The 25,019-nt window shown below is 41.0% G+C and overlaps 1 protein-coding gene across 3 annotated transcripts in view; it reads left to right on the forward strand.

The window, feature by feature from the left end:
* The window catches only part of GAS2 (growth arrest specific 2), a 117,668-nt gene that overhangs the window by 56,617 nt on the left and 36,032 nt on the right, over positions 1-25,019 (forward strand). For all 3 annotated transcript variants that reach the window (XM_028729199.2, XM_028729195.2, XM_028729215.2), the window contains 3 exons: positions 14,302-14,365; positions 17,453-17,597; positions 24,225-24,332. In XM_028729199.2, coding sequence (XP_028585032.1) covers positions 14,302-14,365; positions 17,453-17,597; positions 24,225-24,332 — 317 coding nt within the window. The remainder of the gene's footprint in view (positions 1-14,301; positions 14,366-17,452; positions 17,598-24,224; positions 24,333-25,019) is intronic.

Consider the following 25,019-nt stretch of genomic DNA (forward strand, 5'->3'; position numbering starts at 1 on the left):
TTAAATGAAAGAGGGATGGTATTACTGCTGGATTGGATCCAAAGTTGCCTTGCGTGAGTGAGTGGAAAGGCACCTTTACTCACACAAAGCTTCGCTAACTTCACTCCCCTTCCCATCCCACACAGCTGTCCAACGCTGTTTGGGATGGTTCTCTCAATGGTCAAGCGGAGACTTTGGTGGTGTTTCCAAAGGTCCGCAGTGGGGAGGAGAAAGGAGCAGGAAAGCCATGTTGCAAGAGTGGAACTCTGCTGATACTTCCCAGACCCACCCCTTTATTTTCCCCAATAGCATTCATGATCGATTTGCCTACATGAAAATTGTACCATACTACTTAAACAACTCTAATTCCAACCCAGACCCTGGATTCATCAGCTGAGGCCCTTCTGCGTGTGCCTCCTTTGAGGGAAGGGTGGAGGGTGGTGATATGAGAATGGGCCTTTTCAGTAGTGGCTCTCCTCTTGTGGAAAGCTCTGCCCAGGAATGTGCCATCACTATCAACTTTTAGGCAATAGGCAAAAAGGTTTCTTTTTATCTGGGCTTTCATCCTTTAATTTGGATGAATTTCATCCTTTAGAACTGTGGGATGTGCATCAATGTGTTATTTATTTTGTGCTGGTTTTATAATGTTTTCGATCTTTGTACTGTTTTGCCAATAATTTTGAGTCACTTTTGGGGAGAAAACAAATTGTAACTGCAAATAATAATAGTGTGTGTGTAGAGTTTTACATATAACTCTTTGCTACATTTGGTAATTTATTTTGAAGTCATGTGGTTGTTTCCACAAAATGTAATCCTTCTTCCCAAACAATTACTGCTTTTGTTGTTGTTGCTGCTGCTGTTAATATAATTATTTCATCATTTTTTTTAATACCAAAGTGCCTTACAGGATAAAAACTGAAATAGCAAACAAGTTCCAAATCAAATATAAGACAAGGACATAAAATGCTCATCCAAATAAGAAATAAATTCTAGCCACTCTGCTTTTAGTCGCCAAGAAATAAAGGTGAAGGATTAAACAGTAAGATACAGAAGCTTGGAAAATGACTTTCCAGATTACACGCTGACCTTTTTTCTGGCTGAGTCATCCAGAGAACCGAAGCAGAGTATGAGATGGACAGTTTATTTTTATCTTGACCACCTCTGCCTTCGAGAAGCAACAATTTCAGCAAAGTCATAATCTTAATAATATAATTTTTCCTCCTTTCATGCTTATGACAAATCTCTTTTGATACAAAATTTAGGACAACCTTTTGCCTCAAGATTGCCTTTCAGCCGAAGATGAAGAGAATCAATTGTTTGGTTGGACCTGGAATCAAATAAAAAGTGAAAAGCTGTTGTGATGGAAGACAAGTCTGCTGGAGCACTAAATGAACTCACTGTGCTATCATCAAGAGGCTTCTGTTTTCCACTGCTCAAAAGGTTTTTCAGTGTGTGCAGCTCTTATCTGGATTGCAACTGATCTGCTTGCCTTCCTTTTCGACATTCTTTTCCTTGCATTTTTAATATGTGAGAAGATCGTGCTATCCTCATTCTGTCCTTGGCTTCTAATATTACTTATCATCATCATTACGTGATAATTATTAATGTATTTTATTACATCTATTCCAGGCATTTATATACCGCCCAAGTAAACATGTCCTCCACTCAAAAATCAAAATCAGTCACAGCTATGATAAAATGGGCACAGGACATTGGGTACAATATCATGTTTGCTGACTGGGAAAGGTTATGGACCACCGGTGTGAAGTTCACGGCATGTAATGCCTTAAAAGAAAATATTATGAAAATGATATATAGGTGGTACATGACCCCAGTCAAGCTTGCGAAAATATATCATTTGCCTGACAATAAATGTTGGAAATGTAAAGAAACTGAAGGAACGTTCTTTCACCTCTGGTGGACTTGCCCTAGGGTCAAGGCTTTCTGGGAAATGATATATAATGAGTTGAAAAAGGTATTTAAGTATACCGTCCCTAAGAAACCAGAGGCCTTCCTTTTGGGCATTGTTGACCAGAGGGTGTTAAAGAAGGACCGAACATTCTTTATGTATGCAACAACAGCAGCAAGGATACTTATCGCTAAGCATTGGAAAACTCAAGATTTGCCCACGCTGGAAGAATGGCAGACGCAACTGATAGACTATATGGAACTGGCAGAAATGACCGGCAGAATCCGTGACCTGGGAGAAGAAGCAGCGGAAGAGGATTGGAAGAAATTTAAGGACTATTTACAAAAACATTGCAAACTGTATGAGTGTTAAGAAGGATGCAGGACTGAAAACAACAGGGCATCAGCAAATTAGCTGAAGGGAATATGAGAATAAGTGAAATTTGAGAAAAAGATAAATCTCGGATTAATATCATGTCTAAATTAAGTATTTAAGCTCACGATAAAAATATTTAAAGTTAGAGACATAGTATTGGAAAATCACAAAATAAGATTTGAAACAAGGTGATAAATTGCTGTTTAAAACTCTATAAATTGGGAACGCAGGAACGAGAGATGTGAGGAAGTCCAAGAGCAAAGAAAATATGGTTATAAACTACTTGATTTTGTTGTTGTATGTTTTTTGTATTATGTGTTAATTTTTTTTTGTTATTCTTTTGTGTTTTTCTTTGTTTAATGTATCATGGTGATGGTTTAATATGTGTTTGGTGACTATAAATGTCTAAAATCTTTAATAAACAAAATAATAAAAAACAAAACAAAAATCAAAATCAGTCAAATATGTACAGCTAATTAACAGCTAAAAATGCTCATTTTTTATTTTTATTTTTTGGTGTTGGCATGAGGCATTATGACTAGACCACTCCAGCAAAACAATGTTAATGTGATGATAACTTTTTCAATATGAATGGCAGATCCAAGCCAGTATGGTTAGTGGTTAAGAGCGGTAGACTCGTAATCTGGTGAACCGGGTTCGTGTCCCCGCTCCTCCACATGCAGCTGCTGGGTGACCTTGGGCTAGTCACACTTCTCTGAAGTCTCTCAGCCCCACTCACCTCACAGAGTGTTTGTTGTGGGGGAGGAAAGGAAAGGAGAATGTTAGCCGCTTTGAGACTCCTTAGGGTAGTGATAAAGCGGGATATCAAATCCAAACTCTTTTTCTCTTCAAGCCACTGTTCCCAGTGACCGTCCTTTGTGAAATATGTGTCGAGAAGTCTTCCAGTTGGACGGCCTCTTGCTCTGCTCTGGTCAAAGTCATTACGATGAAGTTAGCACAGCTACTTCCACAAGTAACGACTCGCACAAGTTTTTTGAGAAAAAGAAATATTACTGCTTTGGGGGCTGGGTGTGTGTGTGTGAATGAGGGGACAGTTTTTCCTCAGCCGACTACTTGCACTGGTGTTGCACAGCTACATGTTTAGAGCACTTGTGCCACACACATCTTCTCACTTATGGTGATGTTGCAGGCAATGTGCATCGTCAGGGCTTTCCCACTACCACACAACTCTGGAAATCCACCTCAGTTACAAAACTGGCCTACCTGAACCTCTGGCCCCTGTTCCCCAACCAAGCTTCAGGACCATAGAGTGTAATCCCATAGAATAACAGCTAGCTAGAAAACATGATCCTCAGGACTGAACCTCATGGATAAGTTACCTTCTTATGGCTATGTACTGGATTATTTTCCAGTCTGCAAGCTGCCAGCAAGGCACCTCTTGCTTTGTGTAAAATATTTTTTTAAAAAACCCTGTCAACATATGATTTTATTTATCAATTGCCATTTGCTCCGATTGAGCACTAAAGAGTGTTTTTTCCCAGGGGGAAAGTGGCAGGACAAGAGGAAGTGTGAATAAGCCAAATGGCAGCATGGAACCTATAGTCAATCCCTCATAATCTTGCTGGGTCTTTCACACAGCAAAAAATGAGGTAGAACGTGTTTCAACACGCAACATTATGAAACCCTTTACTTGCCTAGCAAGTCAGGGCAAGGGTGTGATGGGAAACTAACTGGAATTCATTTCCTGAAATTAAATAAATTATATTTTGATTGAATACCTTTAGAAATGGAAGAATAATCAGTTTCCTTCCATTTCCCCATGCTTTTCACTGAATACTTGTTAAAGGGAGAACTTGTTATCCCTTTTGGTGCTAGTGCAATTTAAATGAAGAAAAATGGCAATAATTGTAATTAGAAACCTTTCTATTTGCCTCTGCTAGGCGATGTACTTCCCACACATGCAGCAAATAAAAGACAGTGAAGGATAAAATAAAATGTGAAAGACTCTTTTCAATAGTGCTGTGAAATATGTCCACACATGACATACTTGAAATACTGGTATTTGCAAGGCCTTATGAAAGACTTTTGTATCTTTGTGACTTTATAGTTCTGGCAATGTGGCGGTTGCCAGGGCAACTCAGCTTTTTCATGATTAGTAAGACAAATAGGTATGAAAAATCAGTGTAAATTGTGAAGGGCATAGCAAATGTTTGTTCTCTCTTCCTTCTTTGGCTGAGTGTTTGTTGAGCACCTTGGTGCACCTGATTTTTGATGTTTGCTTTCCCCTATATTTTGTTTTTTCTTTCTTTCACACACACACACACACACACATATATATATAAATAAAAACAATACCCAGTTCCTGCTGCTTTGGAAACAACTAAACACTAATATTCTATTTCCCCTCCTGTTTTGAATTTTCTGTAAAAGACTTTCACCTTCTGGTTTATTTTTCTATTTTTTTTTTTATTGTAAAGGCATCGCAAAGAGGTGTCTTCACGACATTTAACATTAGAATTTCATAAATACATAAAGCGGTTCCACCATGAGAGGGGCAGGACCAGCAGTTTAAAAGAACAATAACAAAAATTGTGAGGAAGGAAGGCAACTGCACTTTGCAGGCCAAAGAGTTCCATAATCTTGGTGAAGACGTTGAGAAGGCCCTGAACACACAAAGCTGGGGTTGAGAATTCAACCTATGAGGTAGATGCAGACCAGTTAGCAACGTGACAGTTGTGGGACAGGCCAGTTGTCACTGCAATAGCAGTTCCACCCACAATCCGGTACAAACTGTCCCTGATTTGGCATCAGTGGGGCGACGACTACCTGTGGATGCACCCAGTCTGGTATTCTGTCTTATCACAGATTGATAGGCCTATGTGACTTTATGTTAGCAACAGGGGATTTGGCAAACCTAACAGGACTTCAGTGTCATGGCAGCGGCACAAAGGCACAACTTGCGCCACTGGTGGAGCACACAATCACTACTGCTTGATGGTTTTCTGCTGAGTTGGGTGGTATTCAACTAGGTTTTACTCAGCATAAAAGGTAAAGGTAAAGGGACTCCTGACCATTAGGTCCAGTCGTGGCTGACTCTGGGGTTGTGGTGCTCATCTCGCTTTATTGGCCAAGGGAGCCGGCGTACAACTTCTGGGTCATGTGGCCAGCATGACTAAGCCGCTTCTGGTGAACCAGAGCAGCACATGGAAACACCGTTTACCTTCCCGCCGGAGCAGTACCTATTTATCTACTTACACTTTGACGTGCTTTTGAATTGCTAGGTTGGCAGGAGCAAGGACCGAGCAACGGGAGTTCACCCCATTGTGGGGATTCGAACCCCCGACCTTCTGATCGGCAAGTCCTAGGCTCTGTGGTTTAACCCACAGCGCCACCCGCGTCCCTTTTACTCAGCATAGGCCCACTTAAATATATGACCATGGCTAAGTTGGGCCTATTATTTTAAAGGGGTCTACTCTGAGTAATGCTTAGATGAATACCACTTAATGTTAATTTATCATAATACTGTAGGTTAAAAATTGTGCAGTACGGTTTGGTAGCAGTAAAAGTGATCCGTACATATGTGTGCCACATGCTCAGAAAGAAACATGTTTAATGGCCTGATGCTTATCTATGTTAATATGGCTGGTTCAGATCAACCCTACTGCACTTAGGAAATGTGACCCACTATTTCACAGTGACAACACAGTAAGCCAAGCTATGGTTTACTGATGGTGACTAGCAGGCACTTTGCCCTTCCCCGTTCCTTTTTACTGCCATGCCACACTGAGCCAAGTCAAGATTTGCCTTAGCATATCGTTCAAACCAGGGCTCATTATTGAAGTCTCTCACAAACCATGAGTTTTAGGTGTGGCAGCCAAAAGGCCCAGGAAGAAGCAAAGTATGGTAGTTGTTAACGCCTTTCCAGGAGGTTTGTCGGGTTTTTGGTAAACCATAGTTTGGTTGACCATGCTGTTCAAACCAGCCCAATGTACTTCCCAATTAGACAGAGTTATATGCCCTTAGAAAATAATCTCTTCCAGAAGATGCAATCAGAAGAATGTACCTCTAGAGTAGTTCTGGGGTTGTTTACATTGTGAGAGACATAGTCAATTTGCTTTCAGAAGTTCTTTCTTTGGAGGTTGTTCATTTGTGTTTATTTTCACTGGAAGAAGGTATTTTCGATTCACTCCTTTGCTCAGTACATGGGGTTATTGTCGGGTCACACTAGGAACGCTGCCTGTTGTGTAATGAGTCAGAGATGAATCAGGATTCCTTTTTATCCAGGGTGCTTTTTAATTTGAGTTGCACCTTGAGTGTATAAAGCAAGTCAAGTTTGAAGCGAGTTCAAGAGGTACCTTGGGAAGAGTGGTAACACAAACAAGCTCTGTGAACCGGGTCAGTTTTCTTGTGGGCATTGTAAATGTGCTGCTTACAGGCCTCTCTGTCTGGAAACAGGCCTCGCAGCATTTGATTTTCATTATGTTGAAAAAAAAAACTCCAGTTCACGTTATTTTAAAACATTATGGCATGCCCTGTGGGACTTCTGATTTGCTTCCTTTGACAGCAACCCCCTCCCATGCTTTTGAAACCCCTTTCAGGTTTTTTTCCCCTTTAAAAGGCTTGCCATGGTATCTGGGCAGCTTCTCTTTCAGAAACACAAGTACCAAGCCCCCTTGGGCACAAAGAACTAGTCACACAATTTTTTTGGATCCTCTATTATGTTTCTTTTTTTTCTGTGAAAGAAATAGGCAAAATGTGTTATTGCTCTTCTGTGATGCGGGACAGAACTGAAGTTCTATGTCCTTGCAGCGGTTCTCAACCTGTGGGTCCTCAGATGGTGTTGGACTACAACTCCCATCATCCCTGAGCTCTGGTCTTGCTAGCTAGGGGTGATGGGAGTTGTAGTTCAACAACATCTGGGGACCCACAGGTTGAGAAAGGCTGGTTTATTGGTTCATGGCATTTGCAAACTTAGTTTACTTATATTGGGTGGGGCTCTTCCACTTCACAAAGAGGCCTACCCCACCAGTAGAAGTTTTCTGTTGATGTTTGCCCAATACAGATGTGTACTTATTGAAAATAAGCCAAGGTTTATATATGTGGTTGTGAATACAGTGTTGTGGGGAGGGGGGTGGTTGTCCAGTGAAACCAAGAAAAGGAAAAAAATGCAGGGGAAAATCAGGTACAGAAGCTTTCTGATATTTTCTATTCCACACACGGTATGATACAGTATATACTAGTGGGATATAGCTGGGCTAAGTATGAAAAATTGTAAATATTAGAGGTGTGCAACTGCTTTGGGCACAGTCTGAATAACAAGGAGGACTGAGGTGATTTTACCCTTTCTGGAGCTGAATTGCAATGTAAACAAAACACTCCAAGTTGGATCAATTGGTTCCCCACAAAGCCTTGTACCTTTCTGTCTGTCTGTTTATATGTACTCTCTGCTTTCTCCTGTTTTTCTGTGTGTCTGTTTTTCTCCTCTAGGTCCTTGAACTTTGCAAGGAGTGAAACATGCTGATTGTGGAGCACTGAAGAGCCCTCAGTGCTTCTTTGTTGGTGTTAAAGCAGAGGACTTTAAAAAAAAAGTTAAAAGCTTAATTTAACTTTAAAAAAATGGGCACAGTTCTGCTTAAGGGGGAGGGGGGGAAATCCTCTGGAGCTCTTCAGCATTTAAGGGCAGCCCCACCTTTAATTGTCTTAATATGGATTATAGAGGAAAATGTTTCCACTACAAAGGCCTCTGGACCTCCAGTTGGCCCATTCCTAGGATCCCCAAGTGGATTATTTCAGGGGGGAGCAGAGGAAAATGCCCGGAGCTAGAAGGGGGGAAATGTGTAAAGTCCATTATCAGCAAAGTGCATCCTGCTCCGTCATGGGAGGCAAACCAGACATGAAGGGCAACAGAGACTTATTGACAGACCTGTCACAATCTTGCTTTGGTTAGAAAGCAATGCATCCCATTGCATGCTCCATACCTTGCCTCCTTTTCTCTTGGTGACCCTGGTCTTCTGGCTTGCCCATTGCCTCACACCACACCCAAGATGATAAGAAGTTTGACACACCAAAAGCCCCTAGTATAACCTAAGTGGCAGACAGATCAGTGATTGGGTCTTCGGAACAATTCTGAAGTCCATTATGGGGCTTTTCCTGAGCATCTTCCCATTTTTTCCTTAAAGGGATGCTAATCCAATCTTTAACATGGACATCTCAGTAGTTTCTGAAGACCACTTCCTCAAATGTGAGTCAGACATCTGATCCAGAGTGCCTATGTGAACAATGCAAAATTCTAACAGTAGTCTGCATTCTTATTATAGTTCTCCATGGACTACTTCATGCAGCCAAAACTCCTAACCACAATAGGAGTGTTTTGACAGAGGACAAATGGGTGTTTGGCTTCCTCGCTGTATTATTGAGATCTTCTGAGCAATTCATTTTCGATGAATATGACTGTCCTATATTATTGAATGGTTATAGGATCTGGAACCCATGAACGTACTTCACCTCTTTCTTCAAAGACTCTACGCGGCAAGAAAAGGGTTTGCCTTCAGTTATGCTAGCATGCTAATATGTGTGGTTTGTTTTTGGAGTGTTTTGACATATATATTTTTTCCATCCTCAGTGCTTGTGACACTAGCGTACATACACTTATGCATTTATATGACATACATAGGTGTGTGACTGACTTATTTTGATGCAACACATGTTCTTAAAAACTTAATCAGCTTTAATCTTTAAAGCAAGCCACTAAGAGGTCTTTCGTTTTAGCAATAAAATGTGGGAGGAAATAAAATAGTATTCAGTTTGGTATACATTTTTGACCCATAAAACCCGCCAGCAACATATGGTGACCCACTGTGGGCCTGATTTTCCACGGTACCAAGAACCTGGGAGGCCACTATGTGTGGTTTATAGGTTTTCTTTGACTTGTGAATCACATGTTTGCAGCAGTATATTATATTCATCCTTTGTTTGGATACCCTGGAATTTTCTGCATATTCAATTTCTTGATTTATATTGCTTTTAAAATTAAAGATACTGGATGACTATATTTACATTATTCTTTCATGTCCTAAGAGACAAAGGCCCCAATCCAGCTGAAGTCATTTCTGACTGAGGCTGCAGTCTATACCCATATACATGGGCAAGTCTCATTGAACTGAGCATGAATGTGTGGCATAAGTTCCACTGCTGTTGTGATTCAGTTCGAATAAAGTGAAAAATGGATGTGAATTTTTTCAGACTATTTGACTGAATACATCCCACTGCCCGTTGCATCAGGAAAAGTTTTTTCCTCTCTGTCTGTTTCCCCACACACAGTTTGTTTAAAATATCCACATTTTTGTATGTGATTTGTCACTTTGAAAATTTTAAAAGTATTTTTGTATCATTCTGTTATTGCATAAATAGTATTATTTTTGACAAAGGTTGTGTAGTTATGAAAATCAATCTTTTTAAAAAAGTTCTATGATTCTTACTATGCTTACTCCTACTTTCAGAGAAAACTAGACAATCTGTGGGAGTCAGATATCTGTGTTTAGTAATTCTCACTAGATGATCTCTCTCAAATCCACATAGAAGCTGGTAATTTAGATTTCTGTTTAGTAGTGAAATAATGGAGAATGAATCACAGTAAGCAAGAAGCAATATAAAAATGAGGAGTGTTAAAGGTGAGGACCTGGAATAGTGCACAGTGAAAGAAGTGTTAGGTTGTCATATCATTGGCGGTAGAAGATTGCCACACAATTTTGCTGAAGTTGGGGGTGTAGTAGGTGGAAGAAAGGGCTCAATGCATGAAATTTTAGAAAAAGAGAGCTGTAGCAACTCCATTAACATTAACAATGTGTGTAGGATGAGCCAGGATCAACTAAGTATTGATAAAGATTGGGGAAATATCAACTTCAGAAATATGATTTGGGAGTAGAAAAACTACACAAAGTACCGTATCCTCTGTTTGCTGCCTTCTTTATTTTCTATCTTCTGGGTTGTATCTTAGACTTAGAAACACAGCCCCTCCCAACATCTTCGCCTCCCATTCCTCCTTCACAAACAGCTCTGCAAGTTTTTCTCTGACTCACATTATCTGACCAATCCATTCTGAACAACCTTAGCCAAACCTTTCCTTTTCCTTTATTGCCACACAGTTTCCCTCAAGTGCATTCTGACCCTTCCTCCTGTTGACACGTCCAGATAATATGGATTCCTGAAGAAATACAGACAGGAAAGGAAACTTTATTTTCTGTGTAACATAGTGGCACTAGGTGAAAGTGCAACAAGGAGGAGTTGTAGCAGTAGTAGTAGGTAATCTTCTTTACCAACACCACTATATAACAAAGATTAGGACTATATTTAGAAGAGGCCATGTTTATGACAATCATTGCTCCAGGGGTTTGCTTGAAATGTATTCCACAGAACCTGCCTCTCCGTGAAAGTTAAAACTTTTATGGATAAAAATGTCACAGTTGGAATTTGCAATGTGTGCAAGCAGTCCAATGACTTGTAATGCATACAGTACTACGTTAGTGGTATCTGATTACAGTGTATTAGGATAAAGGATATTGATTAATTTATAGCAGAGATGGGAGTTCTATGGTCTTCCAGATGTTGTTGGACTGCACTTTCCAACAGTCCCAGCTAGCACAAGCAATGGACAAGGATAATGCCACTTGCAGTCCAGAAACATCTGCAGGGCCAGAGCTCCCAAGCCCTGATTTATAGATCCCTTGGATTATTAAAAGCATTATGTATTCTATATCTGTAGTGGCCAGCCTTCTTTACAACTAGGCAAACAATAACATGCTACTGTTGCACACTATAGTACCTATGCAGCCCTCTGTGTTTTGGCATGTTTTTAACCACTAGTCCACTCACCTGGAGAGGAGGCAGCAACATAGCGGGAAGGTTAAATGGCATTTCCGTGTGCTGCTCTGGTTCGCCAGAAGCGGCTTAGTCATGACCTGGAAGCTGTGCGCTGGCTCCCTCGGCCTATAGAGCGAGATGAGTGCCGCAACCCCAGAGTCGTCCACGACTGGACCTAATGGTCAGGGGTCCCTTTACTTTTACTGCTCTCCGAGACAGCGGCAAATTCCAGCTGGCACCATTGCTGCATGTTGAACATCCAAGTTCACACACACCTTTCTGAACATGTTTGTTTCCTTTTGTTTATTTGTAAAAAGAATTATCCTGCTTAATATACCCCCCCCCCAAAAAAACCCCTCTAAGTGTCTTACATGAAAACAGTAACAATTCGAGAGCATTCAATAAATTATCCCAAAAGCTTGATAAAAGTCAGATTAAAAACAAAACCATGCTCATGGGTGGGGGTAAGTAAATTCTGTGGAGTAATATTATTATAAATATACCATGAATCAGGTTGATTTTACTACAAATTCTATGTTTATTTGGACTAATTCAAATGGCTCAGTCCCATGGATTTCAAAAGAACCCCACTAGTGTAGGCAGCAACTAAATAACTCATATGAAATGGTTAATGCAGACAGTATACTAATATTGCTACTGATTCTTGGGGAGAAATTATTGTAGGCTGTAAGTGTACACCAGCTGCACCAGTGTGCATGCCAAGGGTTGGGTCGCCATCTAAAATATGATGCACTCTTAAGAAGATGCAGTGCTTTCAGTTGTGTCCCATGCAACTCCCTCATTACATTAGAGTTGGCATTAGTATGGAACTAATAGCATTGCTATAGACCCATGATGATTTTGGCAAATGCGTGGGTTAACAGCAATTCTGTTTCCAGAAGGGAATTCAGCACTTATTGTATCATATAGAACTCCTCCCTCCAAGTTTCACATGCATACCCATGTCGGTACTGACCTCAGGAATGCTAGCAATTTTGCTTTTAACGTATCGGCATACTCTTATCACTTCACCAGATACTTGGTATTTTTTAATAGTTGGCTAGTGCCTGCACTGTCTGTCATGCTCTAACAATGATTTCACTCTCTCACATTGTTCGTCATGAAATGCATGAAATGTGTCTGGAATATGTGAACCAGCTGCACAGCAGCACATTCCTTTTCATCAGAGAAGCAAAGCTCTGGCAGAAACTGTCTCTCGCCTGTTCAGTTGTCTCATCATTCCATACTATGTCATGTCTTGAAATGCTGCATTATTAACATAAATTAATAGGACACGTCTGGATAGCTCACATGTTTCAAAACTTTGTGGTTTCTTGTGGTGTGATTGTATCAGCATATCAAATCTTGTGGAGTTCAAACCATGGAGGACCATACCTATGGATGAACTCTTAATTTAATAGATTTAACCACACAAGTAAGCATATCTAATTTTTTAGAAGAAATTGTCCCATTTGTACCTGACCATTGTGGGAAGGGAGCCACTTGATTTCAACATGGTCCTGTGTCACACCACAGAAGTAACAGCTGTAAAGAGAAACACGGTTGTTTGATATGGTGCACCACACCCTTTGAGAACCATTGCATTACACACTAATAATGTGTGAAGGGACTATAGTTGTGTGTGTGTGTGTTCCCTCTTGCTAGAGCATTTTGGTCAGACTATGTAGTGCAGATATGAAATATTTTTGATATATTGTTGTCTGATGATTGTTAAAGTATTGCTTTTCAAATATTGTCAGTTAGCTCCACTGATGAAGAAGTTAATAATGACTCTTTCCCTTGAAAGAGTTGTATCCAATGCCAGTCCTACTCACAATAGACACATTCATTTCAGTGGGTTTATTTTACATATAAATAAACTAAACTGACAAAATCATTATTCATTCAATACATCCTATCTACAATATGCTGCCTTTCTAGTTGAATGCCCCCAATATGTTTTAAAAATGGCCTGTATTTGGTCAACCATAAATCTGAGATAAGGATACTCTAAGTATGGGAAATCTGTGGCCATCCAGATGTTGTTGGACTTCCATCATTCCTGACTATTGGTCATGCTGTCTGGGACTGATGAAAGTTGAGTTCAACAACATCTGGAGGGACACAGGTTTACCATTCCTCCTGTAAGCATTTCTTGTGGATGTGCTAGGATTGTTTGTTTCATGCAGATGCAAGCCTTAGTTTTATTTGAGTGAATATTAAATAAAGTCATTGCCCCCATGCTTTTAGCTACAGACCAAAATTCTACTGTCTCATTCAGTTTAACACTCAGTACCCAAAAATGTATATATCATCAAATAAATATTATTTGGATTCAGGAAAAAACAATTCTGCTGAGTGCCCCAGATATCTATTGATGTTCAACAACAAGTTTAGGTTGCATGTGGAAAGAAGCATTGCCTGTTCAGAATATTTTTTGTCATTATTATCTTTGATGCAATATAAATGAATGAATGAATGAATAGGATGTCAATTCTGTTAATCCTACCCTGCCTCAAAATCTCTTATTATATTAACTCATTCTGAAAATATAGCTTATAACAGCCTTTCTTTCATCTAAAAACATCTTTAAGGAGTCACCATTTTTTATTTTAAAAAATCTTGATAATATGATTTTATTACTTAAGCCATTAGACTGTAATCCTACACCCACTTATCTAGGAATAATCCTAATTAATCTCAGTGGAATTCAGTTTTGAGTAGAAATGTCTAGGATTGCACTGTTAATTATCTGCATAAATTTGCATAAGAATAAACCATAGGGGCCATATCCCAAGCTCCCTTGGTACAGCAGATTTCTGTGTGTGCAACTGAACTTCCTTTTCCTCTCCTGTCCCCAACTAGCACTCACACTCTTCTGGAGAAGAAGTGGGGCACATGAAGAGAAAAGGAAAATTATGCACATGGAGCCTTAGATACAACTCTAGGGATGGAGGCAAGAAAGAGGACTCTCTAGGTGAAACATCCATGCATCTCATCAAGTGTCATCTTAAAAGACCCACTCTCACCTCTGTACGAGAGTAGAAGTACTTCTAGGATGGCAGCAACATTGCCATTCTTTATTTGATTGTGTTTCTGTGTCAATAGTTCAGGGCTGAAGCCTTGAGGTTCAGGACCAGCAAACAAACTGGTACATCACTCAGATACATAAAATATCTCTTGTGTAAGTACTTTCTGTCTCTTCTTATTTTTTTCAGTCCTCCACAAGCAGCCCAGAGAAGTGTGCCTTTGTTTGCTCGAACTTGGAAGGATTGCTGCAAGGTAGGCAAAAGTATTTGAAGAACTGAGCAATATTTGCGTTTTTGACAACAACAGCTATTGAGAAAATGATGGCTTCAGCAAATTTATATTGGCCAGGATCAAGACAGATGTCCACCTGAGGCTGCACAGGAGCTTATTGTGGACAGTTGTTCAAACAAAAACAAGCCTCCTTTAATATGGTTGTCTGCCATCTTTAAACCAAGGCAAGGAAACCAGTATGAAAACAAATTAAAATTAGAGCAGGTCTTTCTAAACCAGATTATTTTTATTTTGCAAGTTGAAACATTTACAGCAATAACTGATGCTGTTTTTGATATATAACTGAGTTAGTCAAGTTCTCATTCCATTGGGATGATTGGGCTGCTGTTGATATGTAAATAGTAACAAGATGATGATGTTGTTGTTGTTGATGATGATGGTGGTGATGATATATTTGGGTCATCTGAAATAATGGATCAAGTCATTGTTTGTGACTAGCCAATGTCCTTACCACTCTACTAAGTCATCTGGCACATATAAGAGAACTCAGGGGACAGGAAAAACATGTCCCTCATTTCATTCTCTGAGAATCATGCTGCTTCTGAGAGTCTTGAAAGCATGGCATGAAGTGAAACACTGGCACACACCCTCTTTCCCCCAAATTCCCTCATGCATACAAGGTGGTTTATGAAATGGCATTGTGATATCAGCCATTGAAAGCAATGAAGAACTGACTGAGCTAATTGTGTGAGATGAGTAGATGGATTTTGTGCTGTCAGTTCGACTTCTAAATTACATTTCATTTTAGTGCTTCACCCATATACAGTCATGTGTGGATTTAGTTCTACCACGTGAAAGGAGCTGGAAAAGTTTGTGTTTTGTTTCTTTGAACTGAGAAGGAAGGATTGTGGCTGGACAGCGGGAAAAACATTTAAATCCATCTACTCTGAAGTATGAAAAATGTGGTAGGTCAGATTGTGTAAAGATGCAGGGAAAAAAGGATCTGCATTCCTTAAAAGAGTACAAGAGCTACATCTGATGAGTAAGGTTGCATGCAGGTGTAGAGCCAGGGCCCAGTGGGAACTGAGTGATTTACAGCCTGTCAGCGTCTGCAGACAGACAGGAAGTCAATGGATTATATATATAGGTGTTTGCTCCAGCCTAGGCTGATATTTCATTAAACAGAAGGGACCAGCTAGCAGCTACTACAACCCAGTATGATTTCACTTGTCGGTTTCTCAATTTTTTTACCAAGGGTCAAAAAACATGTTCATAAAATTTGAACCATAGTGGTAGCAATCCTCTCTGTGCATTGAGTCTTTTGTTTTTATACCATGGGAGGTTTCTCATGTCCCAGCAAAACGTATCTATTTTCATTGTTTGAGTAGTTTATTAAAAAACTGGGCAGTAGGGGTAGAATTTTAAAATGTAAGAGATAGAGTGCTAGTTTTGGACTAGAGGATCCAGGCCTAATCACATCACTATTTCACAGTTTAGTATCACAGGTCGTAGCTAAGGTTATAAAATGCTATTTTAAAAAAAGAAATATCTCCATCATATTGAAACATAGGAAGCTGCCTTATACTGAATCAAACCATTGTTCCATCTAGCTCAGTATTGTCTTCACTGACTGAGTGGCTCTCTAGGAATTAGTAGGGGTCTTTTTCCAGTCCTACCTGAGGATTGAACCTTCCACATGCAAAACCAAGCTATAGCCATTCTCCTGTTGCTATACTGTAAGGTTGATCAAAAAAGGACATTCCCTTCTTGTGCCCCCTTTCCCCCTTTCATTTATGATTGTGGGAACTCAATCAGAGGAAGAATTGTAGCTCAGAAAGAGTAAACATGATTTGAATGCAGAAGATCCAGAACTCAATTTGTAGCATATCCATTGAGTATTAAGCAGCAGGGAAAGACCTCTGCCTGAGACTGTGGACAACCAAGACTCTGCCAGTCACAGTAGGCCGGTGATGGCCAAACTTGGCCCTCCAGCTGTTTTGGGACTACAGTTCGCATCATCCCTGACCACTGGTCCTGTTAGCTAGGGATGATGAGAGTTGTAGTCCCAAAACAGCTGGAGGGCCAAGTTTGGCCATCACTGCAGTAGGCAGTGCTGGGCTAGAAGGACAAGTACAAGGCAGCTTCTACAAATGGAGCTACAGATGTTCGTTGAATTTTCTGCATTTCCCCTTAACTACTCATGGACGTGAGATGAGGAGCCTCCTGCAAAGAATCTGTTCTTTCCTTTCTTTGCCTCCAGAATATCTTTTTTCTGCTGCTGTCAGTTTTCACTGGTTTTCCATAAAATAGGAGACTGTCTGCAGTGACAAGAGAACCCCCTTCTGTGTTTTTGTAGCTGGCTAGCTTTATACAAATGTAATATAATCAAAAGCTGTTAAAAAAAAAAGCTAGCCAGAAAGACTAGCCAGTGTGGTATAGAGGTTGGACTATGGCCTGGGTGACCAGGCCTCAAATCTCCTCTCAGCCATGAAGCTGAATGGGTGACCTAGGTGTAGGCACTGTGTCTTAGCCTAATTTACCTCAGGGTGTTGTGCTGATAATATTGAGAGCAGGGAGGACCATGTATGTCACCTTGAGCTCCCATACCCTCCAACATTTCTCTGATGAAAATAGGGACGTCCCATTCCATAAATGATAATTTTACTATATATACCCCACACATGTTATTGGCTTGCCCCAGCTTCCAACATGTATAATATAATAAAACATTAAAGATTTTTTTTAAAACTTCCTTATACAGGATTGCCTTCAGACGGCTCAGGGTTGGATAACTTCATACCCTCCAAAATTTCTCCAGTGAAAATAGGGATATCCTATGGAAAAGCGGGACATTCTGGGATCAAATCAGAAACCGGGATGGCTTCTCTAAATCAGGGATGTCCCTGGAAAATAAGGACACTTGGAGGGTCTGAGCATATTAGAGCAAAGAGTGTGCTCCAAGAGTGTTGCTCAGCTCTAATACTGGAGCTAGGGTAAAGTGTGAAATCAAATACTATTATAATGATTTTAGGTTTAAGGTAATGTAACTATTATTTTTAACCTGTTGGAACTGGTTTTGTAAGCACTGGTAACCTTCTGCATTCAAAGGTTTGGCGTGGAGCCTCCTGGATTAATAAAACTGGAGAAAGAGATTGAGCAAGAAGAAACACTTTCGACCCCTCTTCCGTCCCCCTCCCCCTCCCCCTCAAAGTCGCCTGGCAAAAAGAGCACAGGGAAACTTCTGGATGATGCGGTAAGTGTGCATTAGCAGGCCTCACGCAACACATATTTCTCGACAGGTGATTGGCGGGGAGTCTCCCTTTCCCACTCTTGGTAAGGTATATTGATGCACTGGATATAGAAGGGTAACCATTAACTATCCTCAGTTTGAAGTAACATCTGCGAGAAATGAGGTTACAGGGAACTAGACAGAGGGCCTTCTCAGTAGTGGCGCCTGCCCTGTGGAACGCCCTCCCATCAGATGTCAAGGAAATAAGCAACTATCTTACTTTTAAAAGACATCTGAAGGCAGCCCTGCTTAGGGAAGTTTTTAATGTTTGACATTTTATCGTGTTTTTAATATTCTGTTGGGAGCCGCCCAGAGTGGCTGGGGAAACATAGCCAGATGGGCAGGGTATAAATAAATTATTATTATTATTATTATTATTATTATTATTATTATTATTATTACATCTGCTCTTCAAGAAGTTAGTTGATAGCACTTGTTGGGAGTGGTTTACTGAGAGCTAGTCTGGAAAGGTTATGGTGCCAACTCCCCATCTAAATGGCACTATGCATTTTGAACTAGGACTCTTTGAAGTAAGCCCCAGCCAGTATAGTAATTTCTATTCCTCACTTACATTCTTCACTAAGGAAATTCAAATTCATATATATATATATATATATATATATATATATATGGTTTGCAGTTTATTTTGTGCAAGGATATAGGTAAGCAGTGGTATTTGGAGAAAATGGTGAGGAAAGAAAAATAAAGCAAGTGAAAATGAAGAACCAGTTCAGCAGAGAAATAATATGGGATGAGGGACAGAAAGCATGACTAAAAGCCTTTTTATGGGTTCCAGGCACTTACCCAGGTTTAGTTTCCTTGGAATGAAGGTCATCAGAGACTGTGGTGTCTTTAGGATATATTTATACAACCTGAGCATAAGATGGAGGGATCATAGCATTAATACCCCAAAAGATCTTGCTTCTCCACCAGTCACAGTTTTGTGTGTAGCACAGAGCAAATATGCCTCTGTGTCTAGCTTCCAACCTGCTTTCTCCCTAGATCAGCCATCCACTCTTGCAGTTGTTCCTCTCTACCTAGCAGCTAAGGGACGCGGGTGGCGCTGTGGGTAAAAGCCTCAGCGCCTAGGGCTTGCCGATCGAAAGGTCGGCGGTTCGAATCCCCGCGCGGGGTGCACTCCTGTTGCTCGGTCCCAGCGCCTGCCAACCTAGCAGTTCGAAAGCACCCCCAGGTGCAAGTAGATAAATAGGGACCGCTTACTAGCGGGAAGGTAAACGGTGTTTCCGTGTGCGGCTCTGGCTCGCCAGAGCAGCAAGGTCACGCTGGCCACGTGACCCGGAAGTGTCTCCGGACAGCGCTGGCCCCCGGCCTATAGAGTGAGATGGGCACACAACCCTAGAGTCTGTCAAGACTGGCCTGTACGGGCAGGGGTACCTTTACCTTTTTACCTAGCAGCTAGGTGTGGGAGCGAAGGCCCATCCATTTTTTCCACGGCACAGAGCAATTTCTTTGGTTATGCTAATCATGGTGCTTAACTAGTTAACCGCAACCATTGCCTAGAGAAAGGGACTGTTTGGCAAGCTCTCATACCTACAAACCCCCCAAAGATCCAGGAACCCAATAATTGGGTCTCTGATAATCCCTCAGACTGACTATTCAGACTGATATAAGCTTAAAACACATACACACACTGCTGTAAGGCAGTGCAATCACATACCAGTGTGTGAACGATTGAAGGTGGAGCAAGTGGAAGACCAAAGGTCACAGGTATTATATTGTGGTATAAGAGCAGGGAGATGAGGAGGAGGCAAGGTCGCAGAGCAACTTTAAAGGTAAAGAGAAGGAGCCTGGACTGGGGAACAGAGAGGAAGCCAGCAGGGGGTTTAAGAAGGGGTGTTACATGATCAGATCAGATCCGTATTATGAATGTGACTGGCTGCGGCTTCAAAGTCCTAAGCAAAGATCTTTCCAACCCTGCTGCCTCAAATGCTTTTAACTGGAGATGCTGAGGATGATTGAACCTGAGACTTGCTGAATGCAGTTCATTGATGCATTTAACCTATGCAGTAACATTCACTTTTCACTCCTCATGGAAAAATCACACTGGTCCTGAATAAGCCATGTTCTGAACAACCAAGGGTTAAACAGGGAAGTAAAAAATGTATTCTAAAAAAAGCACTTGTTGCTATGGCAACTCCTATATCACATGGTGGATGTGCCACCTGGGAGTTACAAAGCGCTCCTTGAAAGCCCCTGTGCCACTCCTGAGCTACAATGAACAGATGGAATTTGGTGTATTTAACAGTGCTTGTGAAATGTAATTTGCTGAAATGCAAACTTGGTTAGGTTTAGCATCCCCCCCTCCCCTTCCTGGTTCTTTAACTTCTCAAAGTCTTTCACTGTGGCTGCCAGAGAAGGACTGAGACAAAGCATAGAAGAGGTGACTGCAATTCCTGTGGGTGGAGAAAAAAGGAGAAAAAAGAGCTTATGAAGTCTGATTTAAGTGACCTCCTTTAATTTACAGAATATCAGCAAAATGCAAACACATAAAACTATTTTATCAATTCTAACAAAGACGTCTCGGGTGTAAATTAACGTAGTTGAAAATTTTACAGCAGCCTTCATATGCACAAAGTTACAGCAAGACTGAATCCCAGCCCCCAAAACGCATCTTCTTTCTAGATTTCCTCACAGTAATATTGCTGTGGGTTTGGGGAAATAACAAGAGCAAAGTGAAAGGCTTCATGACTTGTTTGGTTTGTGCTTTCTGTTGCCCTTCTAAGGCTAAATAGCAAAATGCAAGCGGGAAAAATCCTCAAGAATTGTTTTGATGCTGCTGCTGCTACAATAGTGGGGGGGGGGGGGGGGAGCCTCCCCTTTCTGCTTCAAAGACCCTCCAGCATGTAGCAGATCTTTGTTGGAAAACTGATCGTGCAGAGACTCAGTTCGTGTGTTTTCCATCCTTTTGAGGGTAGTGAAATCAGGGGGACGTGGGAATAGGAATGATTGGAGGCTCTGGTTGGCAATGGAAGCTATTTGAACAAAAGGAGGGGCTCATGCAATCATTGAGAACCCATGCCATTTCCCATTGAAAAGATGTTGGATTTCTATGTCTAGTTTAGTATTATCAAGAAATTCATCAGGTTGATCAGCTGAAGACTGAAGAATACATGCCCCCATTTCAGTGCCTGCTGTCTTAAGACTTTGTACGCTGAATGTGCACAGGTGTCCATTTTAGGTACTAGGTCTGGAACAATTTTCTTCATTGCTTGGATGTAATGGGAGGGGAGAACCAGGCTCAAATTTACAAGTGTTGAAAGTTCTTTGTTCAGACCATTAGAAGGAGTCAACATAGCACTGTCTGCATGGCATCCAGAGTGGTCATGGGCCCCACTTTACGGAGGATATTCCTCTATTATGAAAGGTTGCCAGAGGACAATCCTATAATTGAAGGTGTCTTCTATTTAATGGCCATCCAGTCCAAATCTTATTTAAAGGCAAGAAACCAAAAAAAGGGAGAGCAGGAGATTTGAAGTTGCCCACCAACCCGGTCAGCAGACTGAGCAGGCACACCTGTCGCTGATGCCTTCCCTACTAAGAGATGTAGTCTATTTCAGGTTTTTAGAAAGGTATAGTAAATATTTCTGAATTTGTGTCTATAAATAAAAATGCCTTATGCAAACTGGTGTCCTCATTTTTGGCAATGCACAACTGGCCACCCTACTGTACTCCCAATGTTCTGAACTCTCAATACCCTAGAACAGCCCATCTGCCTCCCATATCTGGTTCAATCTAACAGAAAGAAAGAGCTACTAAGTCTTCTTTTAAAACATAAACTCCCATTTTGGTAACAAGACAAATACCTTCACACTTGAAGAGCCCCAAGTCAGTGAAAGCCGTCGGTGTTTAAAGTGACATCATGCACTACAGCTGAGTAACCAGACTTCAACTAGGTAATGAAACTTATTAAAATTCAGTCTGAAAATCCCTGAAGGGAATGGCAAACAGGACTAAGCAAAAGACATGCAGTAAATGGGCCAGTCCAGTAAGATTTGACATGGGTTTTGCTGCTCTACCTCTTGAGATATGACTGGCCCCAACTCTGATGCTAGTGGAAGACGTACTTATCCAAGCAGACATTTATGGTGATCTAATTACCAGACAGGTTTATTTTATTTTTTACTGTTTTGCTGCTACCGAATTGGTTGTAATTTTTGGGTTGTGCGTTTATGTGCTTTCCTTTTAAATTTTCATGATTGTATCCCACCCTGATATTGATGGTGGGTAAGTTAAAATATGTTGAATAAATAATAATAATTGGCAGTAGCAATGTCAAGCACACTTCATACACGCACAGTATTTTGATATTACAGGAAGGATAAACACACTTCCCAAACACACAGAATTTCTATAATCTATTGGCAAGCTATTGAAATATACAAGATAACATCCTAATGTTGTTTATTTGCTTGTAAACTTCACAGAGACATATGGTTGACAATTGTCTGAGGCAAGATGCTGAACTAAGTAGTCCTTCCGTCTGACCAGAAAGGCTTTTCTTATAGCCCTCTCTGATGTTATAAATAACCCTTTCTAAGAAAATGTAAAAGTCAATCTTTCACCAGTAGTTATTCTAACAACATCTTTCCTATGCTCTCAGTCTCGCTTCACAGACTGTCGGCTTCTGAACTAGATCTCCAAAGGTCTCTGGGGTGGATGAAATCTTTAGAAAGTGTGCCTTGCATTTTGCTTCATTTGACACCAACACATTAGGTCAACTTTCCTCCTAGAGAACTACATTGTGTGGAAATTATTTTATGTGTGCACTTGTCAGTGTTAAGGTTAGGTATAAAATAGCAGTAATACCTGAATGTCAAATTAGAGTTCACTCAACCAGATCTGCTCTTTGGCAGTGATGCCTGTGCTCCTTGCATTTCACCAACAAGTTCAAGATACACTAAATGTTAATGCACCTTAACCATATCTCTTATAGTAGTGGTTCCCAAAATGGATTGGTATGGGTAGTTCATCAGACCAGCATTCACAGGTAAAATGCAATGCAGAGGAATCATTTAAGCAGTAAATGGAGAATGCAATTAGCAGCTTTCATTCTCACTTCTGATTTACATATATATTAGGTTTATATTTAGCAAGCACTTTATTCAAATCTGGGGTTATATCAAAGCAGCTTTGATTTAGGTTACACCAATACTTTCATTAAATTATTTTAAACATGAAGCTGGTCACATGAAAAACATTTTCCCATGCTATATTCTCCAGATCTGGCTTTCTATGTGCATTATGTTGCCATCTACATGTGCTACATTGCTACACCAACATAGGACCCATCATAGGAAGAATGCAACATAAAAGGATAACTTAAGCAGTAAAGGGAGAATGCAGTTAGCAGCTTTCCCTCTCACACATCACCACACCATCATCAGGCTCATCACTTCCATCATTCCCTGACATGCTATCATGTAAGGACAGCAACTCAATTTAAACTCAGGAAGCACTTTCCCCATGACAGTATCACATTCAGATTGTTTCTTTCTGAACAACTGAGGAGCATAAAATGAGTAAAGCTCAGAGACTGTGTTCATTATCAGCGTTAATACCTCAGGGTACAGTGGCACACCCACCCACAGCACCCTTTGGGAGAAGAACCTAGCAGTTTGCGTGTATTAGTAGCAACAAGGTTATACAAGTCAAAGTTCAGGGTTTCCCAGACTGTAGGCTGGAACTTCAATGAGGTTACTCTACAGAGGAATGAGGCCTGCAGTCTCTGACTGCTGCTTGCTGAGTTACCTCAGAGTGGAGGTGAAGCTGTGGTTGGGCGATAGGCAGCACCACGAGAGGCCTTGCCCCCTTTTGCAGCAGTCCTCTGATATTGGAAATGATGGGTGTTTGTGTAAGTTTTTTGTATGTATGGAGTGAGTGAGTGAGTGAGAGAGTGAGGGAGGTGGATTTAATTACGAGTACCAGTGGAGTCTGGTGCACACTGAAACCGGTAAGGAGGAAGCAGAGAAGGACTTAGGAGAGAGCGACTGGTTTCAGTCGCACTAGTCATGGAGCCTCAGGGGTGCTGCAAGGGGTGCTGCAACTATAGTTTAGACTGGAACACAAGAGGTTGGAGGAAGGTGCTGGATTTTGGGTGTTGCTCAGCGTGCCGCTGAAATTTGAGCCCCCAATGTCTGCCACTGGAGGAAGGCAAGGAGAGCCAAGAAAAGGTGGAACTAATTTTGGTTTTGTCCCCGTCCTTCTGCTTCCACTCTGAGTTCCACAAGAGCAACACTGAGACTAAGGAGGTTGACAGACAGTGCCACCCCTAGACTGGTTTGTAAATAAGGAGGGATGCAGGTGGGAGCCGGCTGAGGACATTCTGAGCCTGGTGCAGCGGTGTCCCAGTTGATTTAATGGACCAGCCTCCAATGAAAGGGACCTAAATTTCTGGCACAGTCTGAACACTGCACAATAGTGATGTGATGGGTAGAACAACAAAATAAGAAAGAGCAGGTGCTTGGTTTAGGAGCTGGTGGGAAAGATACAGTTGAATATAATCTGTCCTAATGGTACTGTAGTGCACTAAACAATTTAAAATTATAACTTCCCCCCTCTTTTTTCCCAAAGGTCAAACATATTTCTGAAGATCCTCCTTGTAAATGCCCTAGTAAATTTTGTGTGGAGCGTCTTTCACAAGGAAGATACAGAGTTGGAGAAAAGATCCTTTTCATCAGGGTAAGAAAGATTTACTATCCAACTTGCAGAGTGACGTCTGGTAAGCACTTTACTAGGAATGAGCATTATGAGGAATGAGCATTATCTTGCCATATACTTGTCATCATTACCGGATAGAGTTGTGCAGGGGCAGATTTAACATGCCTCCATACATATGAACATCTGGCTGGGATAGATAGTTCCTGTAAATTACATAGTTAAAGTGGTTGGGGTTTTTTTTTTAATGCTGCTGATCTGTCTGCTTCTATCATCATTGTCCAACCCCTCCCCAACAATTGTTTTATTGCCTATAAGAATGCAGTCATTACTGATTTGTTGCAGGAGATCCAAATCTCATTTTCATGGGTACCACTTCAGCTATGGATAATCAGATTGACCCCATACTCAAACTGCAGAATGGTATTTTCTCCTGCCAAGTGAATCTACTGGAAAATACATTGAACATTGCATGGAACCTGGTTCTGTGAGTGCCAAAGGCCTCACCTGGATAACACCTGGGATGTGAATAATGAAGAATAATGTCTACCTGAGAAGCAGCTTGGCCACTGTTGCTTTCTGGAAGAAAACATGGTGGGGTGAGGAAGTGGGGAGTTCAGCATTGATGCAAATGCATTGGTGACACCAGTCTTGGGCTCCTGCCAGTGCATTGGCAACATGCTCACCTCCCTGTTGATTCCTCCTCCCCTT

The sequence above is a fragment of the Podarcis muralis genome, chromosome 1 (genome assembly GCF_964188315.1).
Source record: "Podarcis muralis chromosome 1, rPodMur119.hap1.1, whole genome shotgun sequence".
In the NCBI taxonomy this organism is placed as follows: Eukaryota; Metazoa; Chordata; class Lepidosauria; order Squamata; family Lacertidae; genus Podarcis; species Podarcis muralis.